General features: G+C 39.1%; 3 protein-coding genes across 6 annotated transcripts in view; 2 read left to right on the forward strand and 1 right to left on the reverse strand.

The window, feature by feature from the left end:
* On the forward strand, window positions 1–4,063 carry mrps18c (mitochondrial ribosomal protein S18C). The gene is made up of 6 exons (XM_057819744.1): window positions 1–134; window positions 220–251; window positions 324–407; window positions 496–553; window positions 2,538–2,597; window positions 3,023–4,063. The coding sequence occupies exons 1-6, from the start codon at window positions 59–61 to the stop codon at window positions 3,097–3,099; spliced, it is 387 nt and encodes a 128-aa protein (XP_057675727.1). The 5' UTR covers window positions 1–58; the 3' UTR covers window positions 3,100–4,063.
* abraxas1 (abraxas 1, BRCA1 A complex subunit) lies at window positions 2,032–14,930 on the reverse strand. Of its 3 annotated transcripts, none has more exons than XM_057819738.1 (9): window positions 14,655–14,930; window positions 14,180–14,336; window positions 12,097–12,187; window positions 10,273–10,309; window positions 8,377–8,640; window positions 5,516–5,626; window positions 5,356–5,440; window positions 4,878–4,989; window positions 2,035–3,302 (listed from the first exon to the last, which is right to left on the reverse strand). In XM_057819738.1, the coding sequence occupies exons 2-9, from the start codon at window positions 14,258–14,260 to the stop codon at window positions 3,154–3,156; spliced, it is 930 nt and encodes a 309-aa protein (XP_057675721.1). In that variant the 5' UTR covers window positions 14,261–14,336; window positions 14,655–14,930; the 3' UTR covers window positions 2,035–3,153. The 3 variants fall into 3 exon arrangements, with proteins under 3 accessions (XP_057675723.1, XP_057675721.1, XP_057675720.1); XM_057819737.1 differs by having other exon boundaries at window positions 14,180–14,341; XM_057819740.1 differs by lacking the exons at window positions 4,878–4,989; window positions 14,655–14,930 and having other exon boundaries at window positions 2,032–3,302; window positions 14,180–14,528.
* Window positions 14,191–19,258, forward strand: part of ttc33 (tetratricopeptide repeat domain 33) — an 8,348-nt gene continuing 3,280 nt past the window's right edge. Inside the window, exons 1-4 of one of the 2 annotated variants that reach the window (XM_057819742.1) lie at window positions 14,191–14,380; window positions 14,662–14,954; window positions 17,357–17,438; window positions 19,104–19,235. In XM_057819742.1, the coding sequence (XP_057675725.1) occupies window positions 14,719–14,954; window positions 17,357–17,438; window positions 19,104–19,235 (450 nt within the window). In that variant the 5' untranslated portion in view covers window positions 14,191–14,380; window positions 14,662–14,718. Of the gene's footprint in view, window positions 14,381–14,434; window positions 14,587–14,661; window positions 14,955–17,356; window positions 17,439–19,103; window positions 19,236–19,258 lie in introns of those variants that run through there. The other variant, XM_057819741.1, reaches the window with a different exon arrangement.

The following is a 19,258-nucleotide window of genomic DNA, read 5'->3' on the forward strand; positions in this document are numbered from 1 at the left end:
CAAAAGAAACCGCGCAGGAAGTGAATGAGTATAGCTTCCGGTTCAACGTGAGGTCAAAATGCTCCCTTTGAATGGAACCCCTCGTTTGTTATTTTCAGTCTTTTGTCGACTCCGAAACCCTAATAAGTCTGCAGGTAAACTTTTTCCTCTTCCTAAATGTCAACCTTTATTGACCCGCGCTATTGCTAACGCTAACCCTTCGACATGTTGTTCTTGCAGCGTTGACGAGCGTGGCGTCCTTGCGCGAGCCGGTAAGTTGACGTTGAACGCCATTCGAGCCCTGGACGTAATATGTCTCACATCACTGTCATTCCCGTCACCAGCTCGTCAACATTGATAATCCATACGAGGAGCCGCGGAAAGGTTGCGTGCTTTGCGACGTGACCGTCGACTTCAAGAACGTTCAGGTGTCTTTGATGCAGAAACGTTAATCGTTTTGTTTTTCAAAGTCAAAGCAAAGTACATTCAGTTACTAAACATTTGCTTTGCGTATAGCTTTTGTCGCAGTTCATCTCGCCGCACACGGGACGGATATACGGACGCCACCTTACTGGTAAGCCCCTCCCACAAGTGACGTTTTGTACGGATCCACCAACATTTCACAAAAACATTCCCATAAAAAAAAAAAATCCCATTTATTTTCATTGGCTCCATTCATTTCCAATGGTGAAAATATGACCCCAAATCAACTGAGAGTGACCTAAAAAGCCCCAAATCAACAGGAAATTGATCAAAATATACCAAAAAAATGACCCCGGGGTGCCCCAAAATGTGCCCGAAGTGACCCCAAGTACTCTAAAATGAACAAGAAAGTGACCCATTAACCCTTTATTGGCAACTGTATCACATTTGATACACCTAAAATTTCCTGATTTTGAGACCAATTCAGAATTTTGACAATTCTTTTTGAGAAAAAAAAAAAGATGGATGATGGAAGTCAACACATGCATCTCAGGTTCCTTGAGAAAAACACAGAATTTAGCAAGGGTTATAGATATCAGAGCGCTTATTACAAATATTCAATTGGACTTTTCTTTTAAAAAATTTGGGAAAAAAGGTTTCATTAGGACCTTCATTTTTAAGGTTTGGGATTATCTGATAAATGCTTCATGTTGCAGGTATTTAAGGGTTAACCCAATTCCTTTAAACTGGAAAGACTGGCTGTGGATGCTCATTTTTCAGTGCTATTGATGGTGCTTCTAGACATCCAATCCGTTTTGACTGGTTGGTGCGAAATGAATGAACAAACATTCATTCACCCAACAGTCAAAATTGACCAAAAAAGGCTCCAAAATCTAGGTTGTGACCGTGGAATGCCCAAAAATGTGCAGAAAGTGACCTGCAAGTATCCTAAAATTAACAAGGAAGTGACCCGAAATTAGTGCTGCAACGATTAACTCGAGTAATTCAGTTAGAAAAAAGGATTCGAATTAAAGTTTGCTGCTTCGAGTATTCGTTTAATTAAAGTGTTAAATAGCAAAAATCCGCAACTTAAATGCTACAAAATGCTTTGGTAACACTTTATAATAACTATCCGTTTTACTAGTTAATAGATCATTAGTAAACTGTTGTTAAATGATTTATTGTTGATTTGTGAAGTATTTGTTAAGTTTGTTAAGCATTTACAGGGTGTTCTTAACCTGAAACACAGTTTGTGTAGAAATGTTTTTGTGTGTAACGTTTGGCATTTCTATCTTTTCAGGTTAAGAAATGCCCTTCACTTCAAAAGAAAAGGCATTTTGATGAGGCATTTTGTAGGCAGCGCTCATGTTGCACATTTATGAAAATCTGCCATAGAACCAACAAATATTTGTACTTTTCTTTGTATATTTAACCAATAGAACTTATGACCTTCAACATAAAGTGTATATAGTTTTATTAAGATCCATCAACTAGCATGGCCATTTAGAATGGGGTCAACAATATTGGAACACCCTGTAAATGCTTAACATACAGTTAACAAATACTTCACAAATCAACAATAAATCATTTATCAACAGTTTACTAATGATCTATTAACCAGTAAAACGGATAGTTATTATAAAGTGTTCCCAATGCTTTTTTATTTTTAACAGTGGTCTTAACAAATGGTTCAAACAAATATTCCCACAAAAAACTGCTAAATATACTTATGTACTAAATTACATTAGCTCAAATAAAAACTTATGTTGATCTTAACAGGGAGCAGCTGGATTCAGCCATGTGAAATGAGTTGTCATATTCACTGTTGCCACTAGAGGGAAGTGTATCCACCCAAATCAAACTAAATGCAAACACTTTCAAAACAAACCGTTACGCCACTTTTTAAACAAATACTCGAAGGAGCAAAATTTACTTTGAATCTTTTCTAAGCGAATTACTCGAGTTAATCAGTAAAGGGAAGACTTGTGTAGCTTAGGAATTTACCACTAAAGTGCATGCACGCACAGCACATGGACTTATTTGTGTGTGTTACCTGTAGGTTAGCCAGTGAAGAGCAGCCTTCAGCCTGTTGTAGCACATGGCAATGGAACTTTTGTACCTTCTGTTCATTTCAGGCTTGTGTGGACGCAAACAGAAAGAAATCTCTAAAGCCATCAAGAAGGCACACTCCATGGGTAGGTTCATTCACCCCCTCCGCTTTGAACAGATCATGAAAATGAATCACTAATTACCAAAACAAATAGAAATTTATATATGAAAATCGAGGTACAGGAAATTTATCACTTACTTGTCAGTAAACTTTTTAAACATTACAAGACAATGACAACCCTTTAGAAGGCAATCATTGAACTCATTGGCTGCCATTTCCCTTTTTTTTTTTTTAAATAAAAAAAAAAGTAAATTAAAAAACAGTACATTATTTAGCCAAGTTTTTATACATTTTGACATCTGTCACTGTCAATGGTGGCGAATGTGTTAACACAGAAGGAAAAAGTTTTGTAAATCGGTCAAATGTTGGTCTTTATTGTCCACACAAATGGACAAAATTGAAATATAAATAGGAAATATTTGGGCTGAAAATGATTTCGTGTGTGTTTAGGTTTCATGTCGGTGACCCACAAACATCCCGAGTTCATGCGTGACCCCAACATCTGCGGCATCAAACATGTGGATTAGCCCCGCCTCCTCTTTTCTGTTATTGGACAATAAATGTCTGTCGGAACTGGTTTGTCATTTTCTCGGCGGGGGGCGGAGCTTCACATGGGCCACGGGGCGGGCGTCCAGCGTCAGCGTGTTCGTGGCAAAGATCGGCGAGTGGGTGAAGAGCGCTCGGACTGCCAGCTGGAGGCAGTAGTTCCTTTTGGGCACAGGAGGGCCCTCTGTTGGAAGCAAACGGGATGTGCATTTCATTATCTGTCGACAATAATTCATATTTTAGAGACATTCTGAAGGTCAAATGAAGCTTCATGAAGCTTTGCGGCCAATTTACCTTTCGCAAACTCCGCCCCCCGAACAGCAATTGACCAATCATACGTCCTAGCAACATCATAGAGCGAGCATAATTCGTCAAACTCTCGGATGCCCCGTTGTCTAATTGATTCATTTGCTGGTTTTGAGCCCATCAACTGCCATAAAACTTTACGGAATAAGACAAAAAGGATCAACAAGCTGCGGACGTCAAATGGTGAATCTCTAAATTGGACATGAGGAACCCCAGGAGTTATATGTATAGCTGATTTATTAGCTAAAGTTAACTTCATGTCTCTGTTCGCAGTCCATTCTATGAGTTTTTGATTAAACATATCGTGCTAAAAAGTGCCTTGAACTTGTTTTTATTTTTCATGTAACATTCTATCAATTGACATCTTCGTGTCCTATCCCTTTGGTCTCTGTAAATGTTGAACAGTGTTGTTTTCGTCAACAATGACGACAACGAAAATATTTCGTCAAGGAACACTTTTTTCATGACTATAACGAGTTGATAACGAGCTAAAAACGTGTTTTGGAAAACTAAAACAAGACTCGTGCCAGTTTTCATATGATGAGACCACAATGTACCAGTTTCTGTCACGTTCACAATTTGACATTTTATGTGTAGTTAGCCTGCATTTTGAATACATGTACTGTATATGAAATATACTGTATATTAAATTTTGAATATATTTCAGCATATTGTATAAAAAAAAAAAACATCTCAATATATTCGTCTTATTACTTAATAGTTCATTAAAAATAAATAACCCTACTCCATGATGTCTGTGATACACTGCTGGCCAAAAGTATTGGCACCCCTGCAATTCTGTCAGATAATGCTCAATTTCTCCCAGAAAATGATTTGAATAATTTGATTTGAATAATTTTACTGTCATCATCATCGGTATCATTGACAATTACAAAATGTGATATGATTTGCCCGAAGAAGAAGAAGACAAAGGCGGACGGGAAGAAGCAAATGCTAATCTGTTTCCCGTCCCCCATACAACTAAAGACGCACATTCAGACATGGTACATAAATCAGATGGCCACAAAACTGTGCAATAAACAATCTGGGTTTAGTAACTCAGCGTCCAGTCAAGCAGCTCGATTAATTTCGGAAGTACGTTCGCTCGAGCCGTAGCGTCCTGGTGAGGACAGTATATTCTCATTTCGTTGTTCATGGACTCTACACTGTACACTTATTCAGCATGTTGTTCTCTATTGTATTTTTAGATTATATTGCCTTTCAAGATGACATGTCTGTTCTATGTGTTGGATTATATCAAGTAAATTTTCCCCAGTGCGACTTATACTCCGGTGCGGCTTGTATATGTTTTTTTTCTCTTCGTTGGGCATTTTATGGCTGGTGCGACTTATACTCAGGTGCGACTTGTAGTCCGAAAAATACGGTAATTGCAAAAATAAGTGATTAATATCTTTTTTATGGTTATTTTTTCCCATTTCTAAAATGTCTTTACCTTTGCTGACAATTGCCGATTTCTTATCACTGAGCTTCCTTTTGAGGACGGAAACATCGACGAGCATCTTCTGCACGGTGCGCTCGCTATCCACCAAGGCGCCACATGCTGTCTGTGATGGTCCCAGGGAGAAACAGGAAGTCACAAAAACGATTTGAATTATTTTATCATTGTCAAAGCATCTACTTTTAACTAATTGGCTGCCTTTGAACGAGCGTTCGTTCGCTGCCACCCTTCCACTTCAAATGGATTGGATTTCTACTAGTGATAAACTAATGTGAATTCACAGCAGAAGGATGAATGAACGCCACACAATTTGGATCATGGTGGCTTAACAACTGATTGGTCAATGGCCTTTTTGGGGGCAGAGTTTGTGAAAGGCCAAATACAAGCGGCATGCCGAAAAAGTACTATCTCAAGGCGCCACAGATTTAGAGCCTCAGTCAATTCGGGTAAGGAAGTGATATCGTGTGGTCACCTGAAGCTCATTCTGCAGCTCGGCATTCATGTTGTTGATGGCCTCCACGTCTGCCAACTGGCCGCTGGGGTCCAGCAACTTGGAACTGGGACAGGAAATAAAATCACAAGCTCTGCCTCCCCCCATTTTGCGCGTGTCGGCGTGTATGTGTGTGCCTCACCTGTGTCGGGCGACGGCACGCTGGTAACCGAGCGCTGAAGATGCCGCAGGCGCCGTCCAGTAGGCCTGATGGTCCAAAGACGCCATGTTGGTGAGCACAACGGGGACCTGCCTTCACGACATCACCGACTAATTGTCAACTAATCCACCGTCAAATGTATAAAGTCGAGATTGCAATTAATCGCAATTCAAACCATCTATAAAATATGCCATATTTTTCTGTAAATTATTGTTGAAATGGAAAGATAAGACACAAGATTGATATATACATTCAACATACAGTAGATAGGGACTGTATTTGTTTATTATAACAATAAATCAACAAGATGGCATTAACATTATTAACATTCTGTTAAAGCAATCCATGGATAGAAAGACTTCTAGTTCTTAAAAGATAAATGTTAGTACAAGTTATAGAAATGTTATATTAAAACCCCTCTTAATGTTTTCGTTTTAATAAGATTTGTAAAATTTCAATCAAAAAATAAACTAGTAGCCCGCCATTTTTGATGTCAATAATTATTTACACAATGCTCATGGGTGCTGAAACCTATAAAATCAGTCGCAAGCAGAGGGCGGCAAAACTCCATAAAACACAATTAACATGCGGGCATTTCACTGTACTGTCATTTAAATCTGTCTGAGCGGGGCATGTGCGTTAATTGTAGGGCTGCAGCTATCGATTATTTTAGTAGTCGATTAATCGATGAACAAGTTTGTCGAATAATCGAGTAATCGGATAAGTAACATGAAAAATTAAAATACCTGAGCTGAGCCTCAAACGGTATAGAAAAGCAAATAAGGATCTATGTACAACAAAAGAACAATTGGCTAACTTACATAGCAAAAGTCCGCTAGCTTAAATGCTATAAAACATTAACTTTTTTTTTTTTACAATGCTATTAACAAATGGTTCAGACACATATACCCACCAAAAAAAAAACAAAAAAAAAAAACGGCTAAATATACCCATAAAATAAATTACTAATGCATTAAAAAAAAGATTACCGCAAACAAAAACGTAGCTTATGGTGGTCTTAACATGGAGCAGCTGGATTCAGCCTGGTGAAATGAGGCAGACTAGAGGGCAGTGTAACCACTCAAATCAATAAAACTGATTGCAAACACTTTCAAAATAAACCATGACAACGCCACAATAATTAAACAAATACTCGAAGCAGCAAAATTTAATTTGAATCTTTTTTTCTAATCGAATACTCGAGTTAATCGATTAATCATTGCAGCACTAGTTAATTGCGTCAAATATTTTAACGTGATTAATTAAAAAAATTAATTATTTTATAATAATTATTATTATATTAATTAATTAATAAAATATATATATACTAGTTGTAGTATATCGTATTACTATAGTACTACTAGTATATAATATATATATATATACTAGGGCTGTCAAAATTATCGTGTTAACGGGCGGAAATTAATTTTTTAAATTAATCACGTTAAAATATTTGACGCAATTAACGCACATGTCCCGCTCAGACAGTAGTCTGCCTTTTGGTAAGTTTTACAGCAAGGCTTTTTGTGCTGTCTGACAGCGAACTCTTGTGGTCACTGCGACATGGTTTATTGTTTTCTTGCCAGTTCAATATGGCTGCACGACGTCTCGGGCTGACGCCTACGTTGTAATGTTGTGCTTATATGATCCTTGGACAAGATTTGTCCGTAAGTATGGTTGTTGTAAAGAATGTACATATTATGTTAGTATGTGAAATGTTAGATTTTTTGTATGAGACGCTTTTTGTTTATGTTTAGTGAACCTGTATAGCGTGCTAAGCTAACGTTGTTGCTAATGCAATGCTTGTGTGCTTTTTTTTTTTGTAGTTTTACGACGGTCTAAAGAGGACAATGGTTTGAGGCCATTTTATTAATTAATCAGATGAAAAAGGAAGAAGTCTAATTATTAAGGCGTCGTTCACTAGCTGTCTAGCTTTGGAAAAAGTAGACGCTTCGGAGTGAGGACAGCATAGACAGATTTAAATGACAGTAGAGTGAAATGACCACTACAGTCCTTTTGTACCGTATGTTGAATGTATATATCTTTCCATTCCAACAATTTATTTTACAGAATATAATTCACATAAAAATATGGCATATTTTATAGATGGTTTGAATTGCGATTAATTACGATTAATTAATTATTAAGCTGTAATTAACTCGATTAAAAATTTTAATCGTTTGACAGCCCTAATATATATGTTTGTTAATATAATGTTTTTTTTTTTTTTTTTTTTTTAAGTTTTAATGTGGTTTTCAAGAGACGTTCTGCTTTGATTTTAGAGCATTTCTGGGTAAATTCCTGCTCATTGGTCACTTCCAGTGAGGTCTGGGGCTTTTTCATGTCAATTCCTGTTAACATCGCCTCATTTTTTTAGGTGGGTTTTGGGAACCATACTTTTTTTTTGCAAAACGTGGATATAACTTTTGTCCACATCGATTTCCTGAATTTTTTTACATGTAAATTTTGTGAATTGAAGAAAAGAGTGTAGGTCGAGATACTTTTTTGCTATTAGAAATAAATGGGGCTATTTTTTGTCCCAAAAAAAAAAAAAAAAAAAAAAAACACGTTTTTGCCGCAACCGTATATGTTAGGAGTAAAATCGTAAGAGCCAGTGTCATGAATTTTTGGAACATTTCCAAGTTGGAACAGTGAGAACCGATCAAAGTGTGCCCAAAAACTGAACCAATATACGAATTTTATATTTTTAATATATATTGATAATATACAGTATAAGCAAAGGTTAATTTAAAATGAGCAAAAATAGTTTTTTGTTCTACAAAGTGTGGATGAATCTTTGAAAGTTTGTGCAGTCCTACCGCGGCAGACATCACGGCACGCACCTGTCGCCGGACAAGAAGGCCGAATACTCGGTGCGGTGGGTTGATCCCGCCTCCGCCGCGGTGCCGGGCGTCACTAACAGGAAGACGGCGAGTGGCCTGCATAGCGCCGCCTTCAGGCTCCGGTGAACCGCCGTCTCGCGCATGCTCATTCGCTGCTCCGAGTTCCGGCGCTGGCGGTACCAGCCGATCACACGCTCGAGAGGGTTAGCGCCCAGGAGCCGGCGAACTGCCGCTATGTCCACTCTGCCCGCTGCGTCGTACCAGCTGTGCGCACCCAAAGAGAGAAAGATGGACACACTCACACTTACAGAGTGACACGTGACGTACAGTGATATGAACAAGTATCTAAACCTTTTGGAATTTCACATTTCTGCATAAAATCCTCATCAAATATGATCTGATCTCAAAATCACACAGATGAAAAAACAGTGACTGCTTTAACTAAAACCACCCAAACATTTATAGGTATTCATAGTTTAATGAGGATAGTATGCAAACAATGACAGAAGGGGGAAAAAAGTGAACTACCACATCTAATATTTTGTGCCCCCCCCACCCCCCCTTGGCATCAATAACTTATTAACCAGATGATTCCTGTAGCTGCAGATAAGTCTGGCATATCGATCAGGACTACTCTTGGCCCATTCTTCTCTACAAAACTGCTGTAGTTCAGTCAGATTCCTGGGATGTCTGGCATGAACCGCAGTCTTTGGGTCATGCCACAGCATCTCAATTGGGTTCTGAAGTTTTGGATCATTGTCTTGTTTCAGCATCCACCCTCTTTTTAGGTTCACCTGTCTGACACACGGCCTCAGGTTTTACCTGCAAAACATCCTGGTAAACTTTTGCATTCATTCTTCCATTGATGATTGCAAGTTGTCCAGGCCCTGTGGTAGCAAAACAGCCCCAAATCATGATGCTCCCTCCACCATGCTTCACGGTGGGGATGAGGTGTTGATGTTGGTGAGCTGTTCCATTTTTCCTCCACACATGATGTTGTGTGTTACTCCCAAACAATAAACTTTGGTTTCATCAGCCCACAAAATATTTTGCCACAACTTCTGTGGCGTGCCCGTGTCCTTTTTCCGAACATTAAACGAGCAACAACCTTTTTTTAGACAGCTGTGGCTTCCTCCGTGGAGTCCTCCCATGAAAACCATTCTTGGCCATAGTTTTACATTTAGTTGATGTGTGGACAAAGATATTGGACTGTGCCAGTGATTTCTGTAAGTCTTTAGCAGACACTCTAGGTTTTTTTTTTTTTTTTTTTACCTTTGAGTATTCTGCGCTGAACTCTTGGCGTCATCTTTGGTAGACGGCCACTCCTTGGGAGAGAAGCAACAGTGCTAAACTCTCTCCATTTGTAGACAACTTCTCTGACTGTCGATTGATGAACATCCAGACTTTTAGAGATGGTTTTGTATCCTTTCCCAGCTTTATACAAATCAACAATCCTTGATCACAGCTCTTTTGACCAAGCCATGATGCACATCAGACAATGCTTCTCATCAAGACAATTCCTACCAGGTGTGTGTTTTATAGTGGGCAGGGCGGCTTTAAACCACTCATCAGTGATTGGGCACACACCTACCTTAAATTGTTTGGGAAAAATTGGTTTCAATTGCTCGTGTTTAGTTTTTAACAGTCACACTGATTTTATGTGACATTTAGGTATCTTTTTATTCATCTTTTTATTTCTATTTCTTAACTATGTCTTGCCAATTTTCATGTGATGTAAAGCACTTTGCTTTAATTAAATTTGCCTTGCCTGCAAAACATAAGGAAAATACTGTATCACAATACTGGGTGCTTTGTCAACTATCAAAAGAAAGCTTTGTGGAAGCCCTTCCATACACGTACACGCATACACACCAAGACATACGCACGCGTACTCACGTGTTGAGTTGTCTGCAGCTGACGTGTTTGTGGACGCCTACAATGACACACGGGTTCAGATGTCATCGTCAAATCACGCGAGGCTAACCGACATTGACATCCAATCCATTTGGACTGGAAGGAGAATTAGCGTTGGTTGAGTTTTAGAAGGTTGGATGAGTGCAATGGAGTATTTACAGGTTTTAGAAACAATAAAAATCAGTCAGGATGATGCTGCCAGAGACATCAATACATTTGCCTTGCTGTTCATTGGATCTGTTTCTTTACACTTTATAGGCCACTCACTTTATTTATTGGCTGCCATTGTAGCGTCATGAATGGCATTGAAAAATGAGCATTCACAGCCAGTCCTCCCTCTTGAAATGAATTGGACGTCTATACTTGTCAATGGCAAGAACCGAGTTAACGCCTTGATGCCAGAATAGGGAAAAAAAAAAGCTTTAACACTAGAACTACCAAGGGTGGATCAGTTGATACAATTCACTTTTGTAACCAGAGAGGGATCATCTGACCCTAATTAGCATATCTTGGGGTGGCGTGGCTCAGTGGTAGAGTAGTTGTCCCCCAAAACCAGAGGTTGTGGGTTCGATTCTCCGCCCTGATGAACTCGTCTAAGTGTCCTTGAGCAAGATACTGAACCCCACGTTGCTCCTGGTGCTGTGTCACCAGTAGGTAGATGGCGAGATAGTGTAAAGCGCTTTGAGCGCCTTGAAAGGTGGAAATGTGCTATATAAGTATTTACCATCTTTTGTTAGCCCTATGGTCCTAATTAGTCAGTCCCATTCATAAGGCAGGGGTGCCTTGGCTGATGGGGGAAGGGTAAACTGGTGTTATTCTAGCTGGTCTGTTGTCACTTTCAAGCCCAGAAGACAGGTTGTGGTGGAAAAAGCCACCATAAAATACTTTAAACTACTGACAGGATGTGACTTTTCTTTTTAAGTGCTTACTTGTCCCTTCAACTCTTCCAGTTTTATCCTCTGTGTAAACGAAATGGAACATACTACTCAGGTTTTCTTTTAAACTTCATGCGTGGAACCATAATGTGGTCAGACTTATAGTACCGTATTGGCCCAAATATAAGACGGTGTTTTTTGCATTGAAATAAAACTGAAAAAGAGGGGGTCGTCTTATATTCGCGGTCTAGACATTATACCCATTCACGACGCTAGATGGCGCCAGATATCATTGAAGCGGTGTTCTGTCATGACAGATCGAAGCTACTCTCAAGTTTAACCAGTTTGCATTATTCAATTGCAATGTTTTTCCTTATTCAGATTTGTTTCAAGACTACAGTTACAGTTAGACTTCACTTTGATGTTTAAAGCAGTTATAGCAATTTTGTTGTTTTATTACAATAGATTGGTTTATTTACATTTCAAAAACCAGAAGCCATTCATTTACGAATGTGATTGAACTTTAGTTTACATATTTAAATGTTCAGATATTAACATTTTAATGAGACAAAATAACATGCCTTTTCTCTCAAGTATATTGTTATAATCATTTGTTTCTGATGTGCTGTAAATATTTTCTGTATAAAAATTAATTTGGTGCTCAAAAAGTCTTTTTTCAAACTTGAGTCTTGGGAAAAAAAGGGGGTCGTCTTAATTTCGGGCCAATACGGTAACTATTTTGCAATAAAAAGCATCCAGGATTAATGGGAAATGTTTTAGTTTATAAACTTTTTAAAATTCGAGAAATGGACAAACAAAACAGTAAGATTTAGGTTTTTGACATGACATGTTAGCACGGAGCTAGCAGACGTCACAACGTTTTAGCGTCAAGCTTCTTTGCCGAGCTGAATGAGTGTTTTTGGGGCGTTACTGTAAGTTTGTGTGAGGCGAACGTTGTCCTCCTGCGTGTCGCTGATGGTCACGTGTTGTTCCATGTGCATTTCCCCCAACAGCAAACCTTCCTGCACAATGCACAAAGATTCCATTTTCAATTTAAAACTAACATAACATTCTAACATAGACTTCATCATGTATTGACGGGTCAGATCGGCCATGCACTGCGCCTCGCATTTAAGTAGGGGGCCGCCCACATCAAGAGGGGCTATTCACAAACATACGCACGCAGTGATTTAACGCCGGATTTCTGTTGAAAAAGTACGAAAGCTGTACCGCATACAAACAGGAAGGATGGTCTCAGGAGTGATTTGTTCGAGGATTCAAGGTAATTATTATATTTTTATCGTACCACGCATGCATTTTGAAATGTGAAAAAAAATCAATGGGAGAAATTAGCCACTACTGCATTGGCATCATAGTTCGCAATATTTTCGAAAAATAAATGCTAACTGCACGTTTTTTTTGTTCTTTTAACCAAGAATCGAGACTGCTTTACGTCCGTATCTATAAAGAATTCGGGAATTTAAGCATTTATTCACTGGAAAAGCTTTATTTACATCAGGCTGCCGCTAGCTACTAGTGCTGCAACGATTAATCGATTAACTCGAGTATTCGATTAGGAAAAAAAGATTTGAATTAAATGTTGCTGCTTCGAGTATTCGTTTAATTAAAGTGGCGTTGTAATGGTTTGCTTTGAAAGTCTTTGCATTTAGCTTTATTGATTTGGGTGGATACACTGCCCTCTAGTCTGCCGCAGTTCACATGGCTGAATCCAGCTGCTCCCTGTTAAGACCAACATAAGCTAAAGTTTAGTTTGAGCTAATGTTTTTTTGATGCATTCGTAAAGTAAATTTACGCGTTTTTTTTTGTGGGAATACGTGTCTGAACCATTTGTTAAGAGAATTGTAAGAGGGGAAAAAAACGTTAGCAGATTATAGCATTTAAGCTAGCAGACTTTTGCAATGTAAGTAAGCCAATTGTTCTTTTGTTGAACACAGAGCCTCATTTTAAAATTTTTTTTAATACCGTTTGAGGCTCAGCTCAGGTATTCTAATTTTTTATGTTCCTTATCCGATTACTCGATTATTCGAACTAACTAGTTCATGGATTAAGCGACTAAAATAATTGATAGCTGCAGCCCTATTAGCTACGTTTACTAACAGACTAGCATTGTACTTCGACATATTTACGTAAAATAAATGCTAACTGCACGTTTGGTTTTTTTTGCTTTAAACAAAGAATCGAGACTGTTTTACGTCCATATCTTTAAAGAATTCAGGGATTTAAGCATTTATTTACAAGAATTTTCAACGAAAAAAGCTCTTTGTCCGCGATTCCACTCGGTCAGCTTTGATAGCCTCGCCAACAATGCAGGTCCCCTATTTATCGGCCCCGTGTCCCCTTAATACATTATGAAGTCTATGCATTCTAGTTCAGTCATAGCATGTCTAACGTTGAAGAACAGCTACCAAGGAACATAATGTTGTTATTTACCATCCATGGCTAACATTTACGTTGAGAGCGGCACTTTTTTTCTACAAAAAAAATAAATAAATAAAATTAGGATGCCTTTTGGTTCATTTATTTATTATCTCTATTGTTTCTCTTGTGAATTTTCAGTTTTTCATCCGGAAAACGTTATTGCATATTGTTACAAGCCCATAACTGTTCCTTGGGCTACCAGTTCGACACCTGTTTGCTTGAATTTTCCACTGGTTGCTTACTATACAATTGTATAGCGCCTCTTTGTGTCGGGGCATGGTTACTGCACAATCCACATTGTAAGGCAGATGCAGTCATTTCAGCCTACCCGGAAGATTTCACTGTTCCTTCTCAAAACCCGAAACGTGGGGCTCGTTTTCGGTGTAAAATCAAAGAAATTTTTTGTTATGTTGAGCAAAGACATAACGGCACTACTGTTTACGACGGTCCACGTTTGGGCGGGAAGCAACTTTGGCATTTCCGAGCAAAGTGCGACCAATATGAAATTTCGCCGTTGCTAGCAAGCTAGTCTACGATTAGTTCCCCGAACACAATATCGTCGAGTCTTTGCTCACCACGTCCGAGTCTCTGTTGGCGTGTTGAAACAAGAAAGAAGCGAAAACTATCCCGGGGATGCGAACTGCCGGCTCCGCCATCTTGTCCGCTTGTTTTGGCTTCTTCCTTGTTCGAGAACATCAGCGAGGCGTCGTGAAAACGCAGTCAAACGCTGCTCTGCGCTGGCATAGATATCACAACAAAGGCTAGATGTCATCGATGTAAATGTACACGATAAATGAAAAATGAACACAGTAATGTTTGAGAAGTGAAATTAAGTTGATAGGATAAACACAAAATGTGTAACAATTGTTTTATACAAAAATAGGCCGACACCGGCGATATGCGCGCATGCGCACAGCGTGTGTTGACGGCTTAACTTGACATCTGCATCCAACGTTTACAATGACATTTACTATTATAATATGTACGTTTGTCAATATGAATCAACAGGACATGTTTAGTTTAGGTGGCAAATAATAATCACGTCTTTACTTTTTAGGCTTGGGTAGAGTGACCACCGAGCAGAAGCGCCCTCTCTTTCTAGACGCATAATAATATGGCATCCTTCGGCTGGAAGAGGAAAGCAGGCGAGAAGGTGTCCAAGTCAGCGGCTCTACAGTTCGAGGAATCCGGCGTACCGGCGGCGGGGGCCACGAAACGCAACGGTGACGGAGGTAGAAGCGTGGACTGGCAGCAGGCCGTCAAACGACGCCGCGAGGTCCTGCTGGAGGACTGCGCCGCCAAGAGCAAGACATTGAAGGAGGAGGGCGCCGTGCTGGCTCAGCAAAACAGGTTAGCTCGTGGGTTGCTACTGCTATTTGGGAGCAATGTGTAATAGATTTTAGAAAACAAAGCCGTTAAAGACACTTTAATGCAGCATTAGGAACTTTGGAAAGCACAAAAAAGCCTAAAAACTAATCCCAGAGAGAAACAGGAAGCAGCCATTTGGAGGTCATTGTGTGCACCTCCAACATTTACTAATTTTTTTGGAAATACGAACACAGTTCTCAATGGTTAAACCGAGATTTTCCCATTTTAAAAGTCAATTGTCAGCAGTGTGGTCACAGTGTTGTTTAGAAAAAGTTATTTGATTACGGGTTGCTCCTCAAAAAGTAATCTAGTTACTTTACTGACTATTATAAAAGTAACTAAGTTACTTTAAAAGCAATTTATCTGTTACTTTTTACCAATTTTTCTCCCTTTACTGCCTCGACATAAGAATGACAACAGAAAAATGTCATCGTATGGAATGAACTTTCCGATAATTGAATTTATAGGGGAAGATCGGAATTTTTCACGTAAAGCTTACCGTAATTCCCCAAATATAACATGCACCCGTGTATAATGCGCACCCGAAATTTACCTGTAAAATCTAGGGAAAATTCTTGTACTCGTGTATAAAGCGCACCCTAATTTTAGCACCATTTACTGTGGTAAAATTGCTCACAATATAATAATTTTCACAAAGTAAGTGGTCAACATTTTGTTACCAGCATCCCCAAGGGGCCGCTGCCTCGTTTGAATATGACCGGCATTGCCAATTAAGCGAGGAAGAAGCAGGCGAGCGAAAGGGGAGGGAGAGAGAGCGGGTATTTTTACAAAGTTGCGCGGTGTTAATCAGCTGTGCCCCCACTGTTTTCTTTTTTTTTTTGTTAATTAAGTATCCTGCAAAGCCATCCAACACGTCTAAGTGTTTTTATACACCTCGCAACCTTCCTGAAGGAAGCACCGGACGAACCGACAACGAACGAGCCACGTAAATCGCCGGTCCAATTCCGATTACGGTCCGGAGTTGAAAGCAACTTACCAAAACTGCAGATTGGTAACAATTTATACGAAACTGATCGCCGTATACGTTCTCTTCAAGACAACACGGCCGTGTTAATAGGCTGGTATGTTGCGATAACAAGGTAAGAAAAATGTAAATAATAGACAAATAGTACAACAAAAGCATTTCAATTTCATTAGATGTGAAAAAAATCATCATGAAAACAATTATTTACAACATGAAAGTTGATTATCATATCACTGTCTTTCGGTTAAGGTAATATTATGCTGGTCCATGCTGACACTAGAACATGAATCTTTCTGTCTCCGTCCCTGTACCTGTGTATAACGCACACCCATGATTTTACAAAGTGCATTTTGGGAGGAAAAATGCGCGTTATATTTGGGAAATGACGGTAATCACGCTGGAGTTCATTCTCGTAGCTATTGGGAAATGATAGAATTTACTGACCTTTAATTCTATATAAAACCACAGGTGGTTTTCACATAAATGCGAAATCATATTGGAGGTATTGCCTGCTCTGGCAGCCACCCTCCGCATACATATTTTAAATGTCGTTTGGGCTTTCTCCTCTAAGTTGTGGCCGTCTGTAACTTTTCTGTAGCTGAAGTCTTCCCATACCAGTGACTTTGTTTTCTTTGATGGAGGAAATGGTGTTCCACCTCCTCCAGCCATCGTGTAGCATAGCTGACTCACTGAGCAACAACCAAAGGGGAAGGAGTGAGCCCTGCAACTGCAAGCGAGGGATTTCTCCTTGCTCCCCTTTTTGAGACATAACAATAGCTAATCCCGTCGAAACGGTATGACGGAAAATTTTAGTCGTTGTGAAACCGTGACGTTTTCATACCACGGTATATATTGAAACCGGTAACTGGCACATGTCTAAAAGTTACCTATGCAATTTCTCGAGAAATTGCATTGTCTTTTTATGATTAAAATGCAACATTGGTATGATAACGCAGCTTGATTCTCCATTGCGGAGCACTTAATTGGCAGCCCAAAGGTGAAGGAAGCAGAATTTTGTGTGCTTCAATAGTTTGACCCTGGCTGCAGTACCATTTTTGACCACCAATCTTACATATTGCTCCATAAACTCGTTGGCTGCCATTTACCGCGATAAACGTCATCTGCTAACCTTTCCCGGTCAAAATGAATTGGACGTCTATCACCCTCAATGGCAGCACATGAGCTAATTTTTCAAAACGTTAAGGCCGATTCAACAGTACAAGGGTAATTGATGCGTTTCCGTAGTCCTACATATTGCTCCTTTAACCAGAATGGTAGTATTTTAAGAAGCCATGCCAAAAGACACGTATTGCTACCATAGCCGTCATTTTAGGTTGATTTTGACAACATTCCCACCAGTCCTGGAGGCGTAAACTGAATTTTGTTTGACTTTCTTCAGGCACTGGGAGGCAGTTAAGAAGTGGGACGAAGCCATACAGCTCACTCCAGATGACCCGCTACTGTATGAGATGAAGGCTCAGGTAAACTAGCAGAAAATGTAGCGTTTACTCCGATTTTTTACCATGATGTCAGGACTTGCAGGTCCATGTGATCAAACCAAGAAGGGATTTGAGCCTTCCATGCATGAATTACAACAATTGGCTAACTTTCATAGCAAAAGTCTGCCAGCTTACATGCTATATAATGCAAATGTTTACAACAATTGGCTAGCTTCCATAGCAAAGGTCAGCTAGCTTAAATGCTATATCCTGCTAATGTTTACAACAATTGGCTAACTTGCATAGCAAAAGTCTTCTAGCTTAAATGCCGTATAATGCTAATTTTTACAACAATTGGCTAACTTGCATAGCAAAAGTCTGTTAGCTTAAATGCCATATAATGCTAATGTTTACAACAATTGGCTAACGTGCATATAAAAAGTCCGCTAGCTTTAATGCTATATAATGATAATGTTTACAACAATTGGCTAACTTACATAGCAAAAGTCTACTAGCTTAAATGCTATATAATGATAATGTTTACAACAATTGGCTAACTTCCATAGCAAAGGTCAACTAGCTTAAATGCTATATCCTGCTAATATTTGCAACAATTGGCTAACTTGCATAGCAAAAGTCTTCTAGCTTAAATGCCGTATAATGCTAATGTTTACAACAATTGGCTAACTTGCATAGCAAAAGTCTGCTAGCTTAAATGCCGATATAATGCTAATGTTTACAACAATTGGCTAACGTGCATATAAAAAGTCCGCTAGCTTTAATGCTATATAATGATAATGTTTACAACAATTGGCTAACTTACATAGCAAAAGTCTACTAGCTTAAATGCTATATAATGATAATGTTTACAACATTTGGCTAGCTTAAATAGCAAAAGTCCGTTAGCTTAAATGCTATATAATGCTAATGTTTACAAGAATTGGCTAACTTGCATAGCAAATGTCCGTTAGCTTAAATGCTACATAATGCGAATGTTTACAACAATTGACTAACTTGTATAGCAAAAGTCTGCTAGCCTAAATGCTATAGAATGCTCATGTTTACAAGAATTGGCTAACTTGCATTTCAAAAGTCCGTTAGCTTAAAGGCTATATAATGCTAATGTTTACAACAATTGGCTAACTTGCGTAGCAAATTCTGCTAGCTTAAGTGCTATACAACTCTCATGTTTACAACAATTGGCTAACTTGCATAGCAAAAGTCAACTAGCTTAAATGCTATATCCTGCTAATGCTTACAACAATTGGCTAACTTGCATAGCAAAAGTCTGCTAGCTTAAGTGCTATATAACTCTCATGTTTACAACAGTTGGCTAACTTGCATAGCAAAAGTCTGCTAGCTTAGCTGCTTTATAATGCTAATGATTACAATAATTGTCTAACTTGCATAGCAAAAGTCCGCTAGCTTAAATTCTATATCATGCTAATAGTTTACAACAATTGGCTAACTTGCATAGCAAAAGTCCGCTAGCTTAAATGCTATATAAGGCTAATGTTTACAACAATTGGCTAACTTGCATAGCAAAAGTCCGCTAGCTTAAATGCTATATAATGTTAATGTTTACCAGATAGCTTCTGGTGCGCACCAGATGCATTTTTTTATTACCAATCCCTCGTATTTAGAACTATACTGACATCGGAAGCTCTCTAATTTTGACACTGGATTTTTTTTCTCCTTGGGCCACAGGTGCTGACAACGCTGCGGGAGGTCTTTCCCGCCGTCAAGGCAGCAGAGACGGCGGTGAAGCTTAGGACTGTGTGGTGGGAGGCCTGGCAGACTCTGGGCCGCGCCCAACTGAGCATGGGCGAAGTCGACATGGTGAGTAACAACTGACAATTCCT

The sequence above is a fragment of the Corythoichthys intestinalis genome, chromosome 17 (genome assembly GCF_030265065.1).
Source record: "Corythoichthys intestinalis isolate RoL2023-P3 chromosome 17, ASM3026506v1, whole genome shotgun sequence".
Lineage (NCBI taxonomy): Eukaryota > Metazoa > Chordata > Actinopteri > Syngnathiformes > Syngnathidae > Corythoichthys > Corythoichthys intestinalis.

Coding starts and splice junctions, on each gene's coding strand:
- abraxas1 (XM_057819738.1), bottom strand. CDS start 14,260: ATGGCGGAGCCGGCAGTTCGCATCCCCGGGATAGTTTTCGCTTCTTTC. Junction 8,641..10,272: donor AGCTGCAGACAACTCAACAC/GTGAGTACGCGT, acceptor GGGTGCGCACAG/CTGGTACGACGCAGCGGGCA. Junction 5,441..5,515: donor CGTGCCGTCGCCCGACACAG/GTGAGGCACACA, acceptor TTCCTGTCCCAG/TTCCAAGTTGCTGGACCCCA.
- mrps18c (XM_057819744.1), top strand. CDS start 59: ATGCTCCCTTTGAATGGAACCCCTCGTTTGTTATTTTCAGTCTTTTGT. Junction 554..2,537: donor ATACGGACGCCACCTTACTG/GTAAGCCCCTCC, acceptor TGTTCATTTCAG/GCTTGTGTGGACGCAAACAG. Junction 2,598..3,022: donor CAAGAAGGCACACTCCATGG/GTAGGTTCATTC, acceptor GTGTGTGTTTAG/GTTTCATGTCGGTGACCCAC.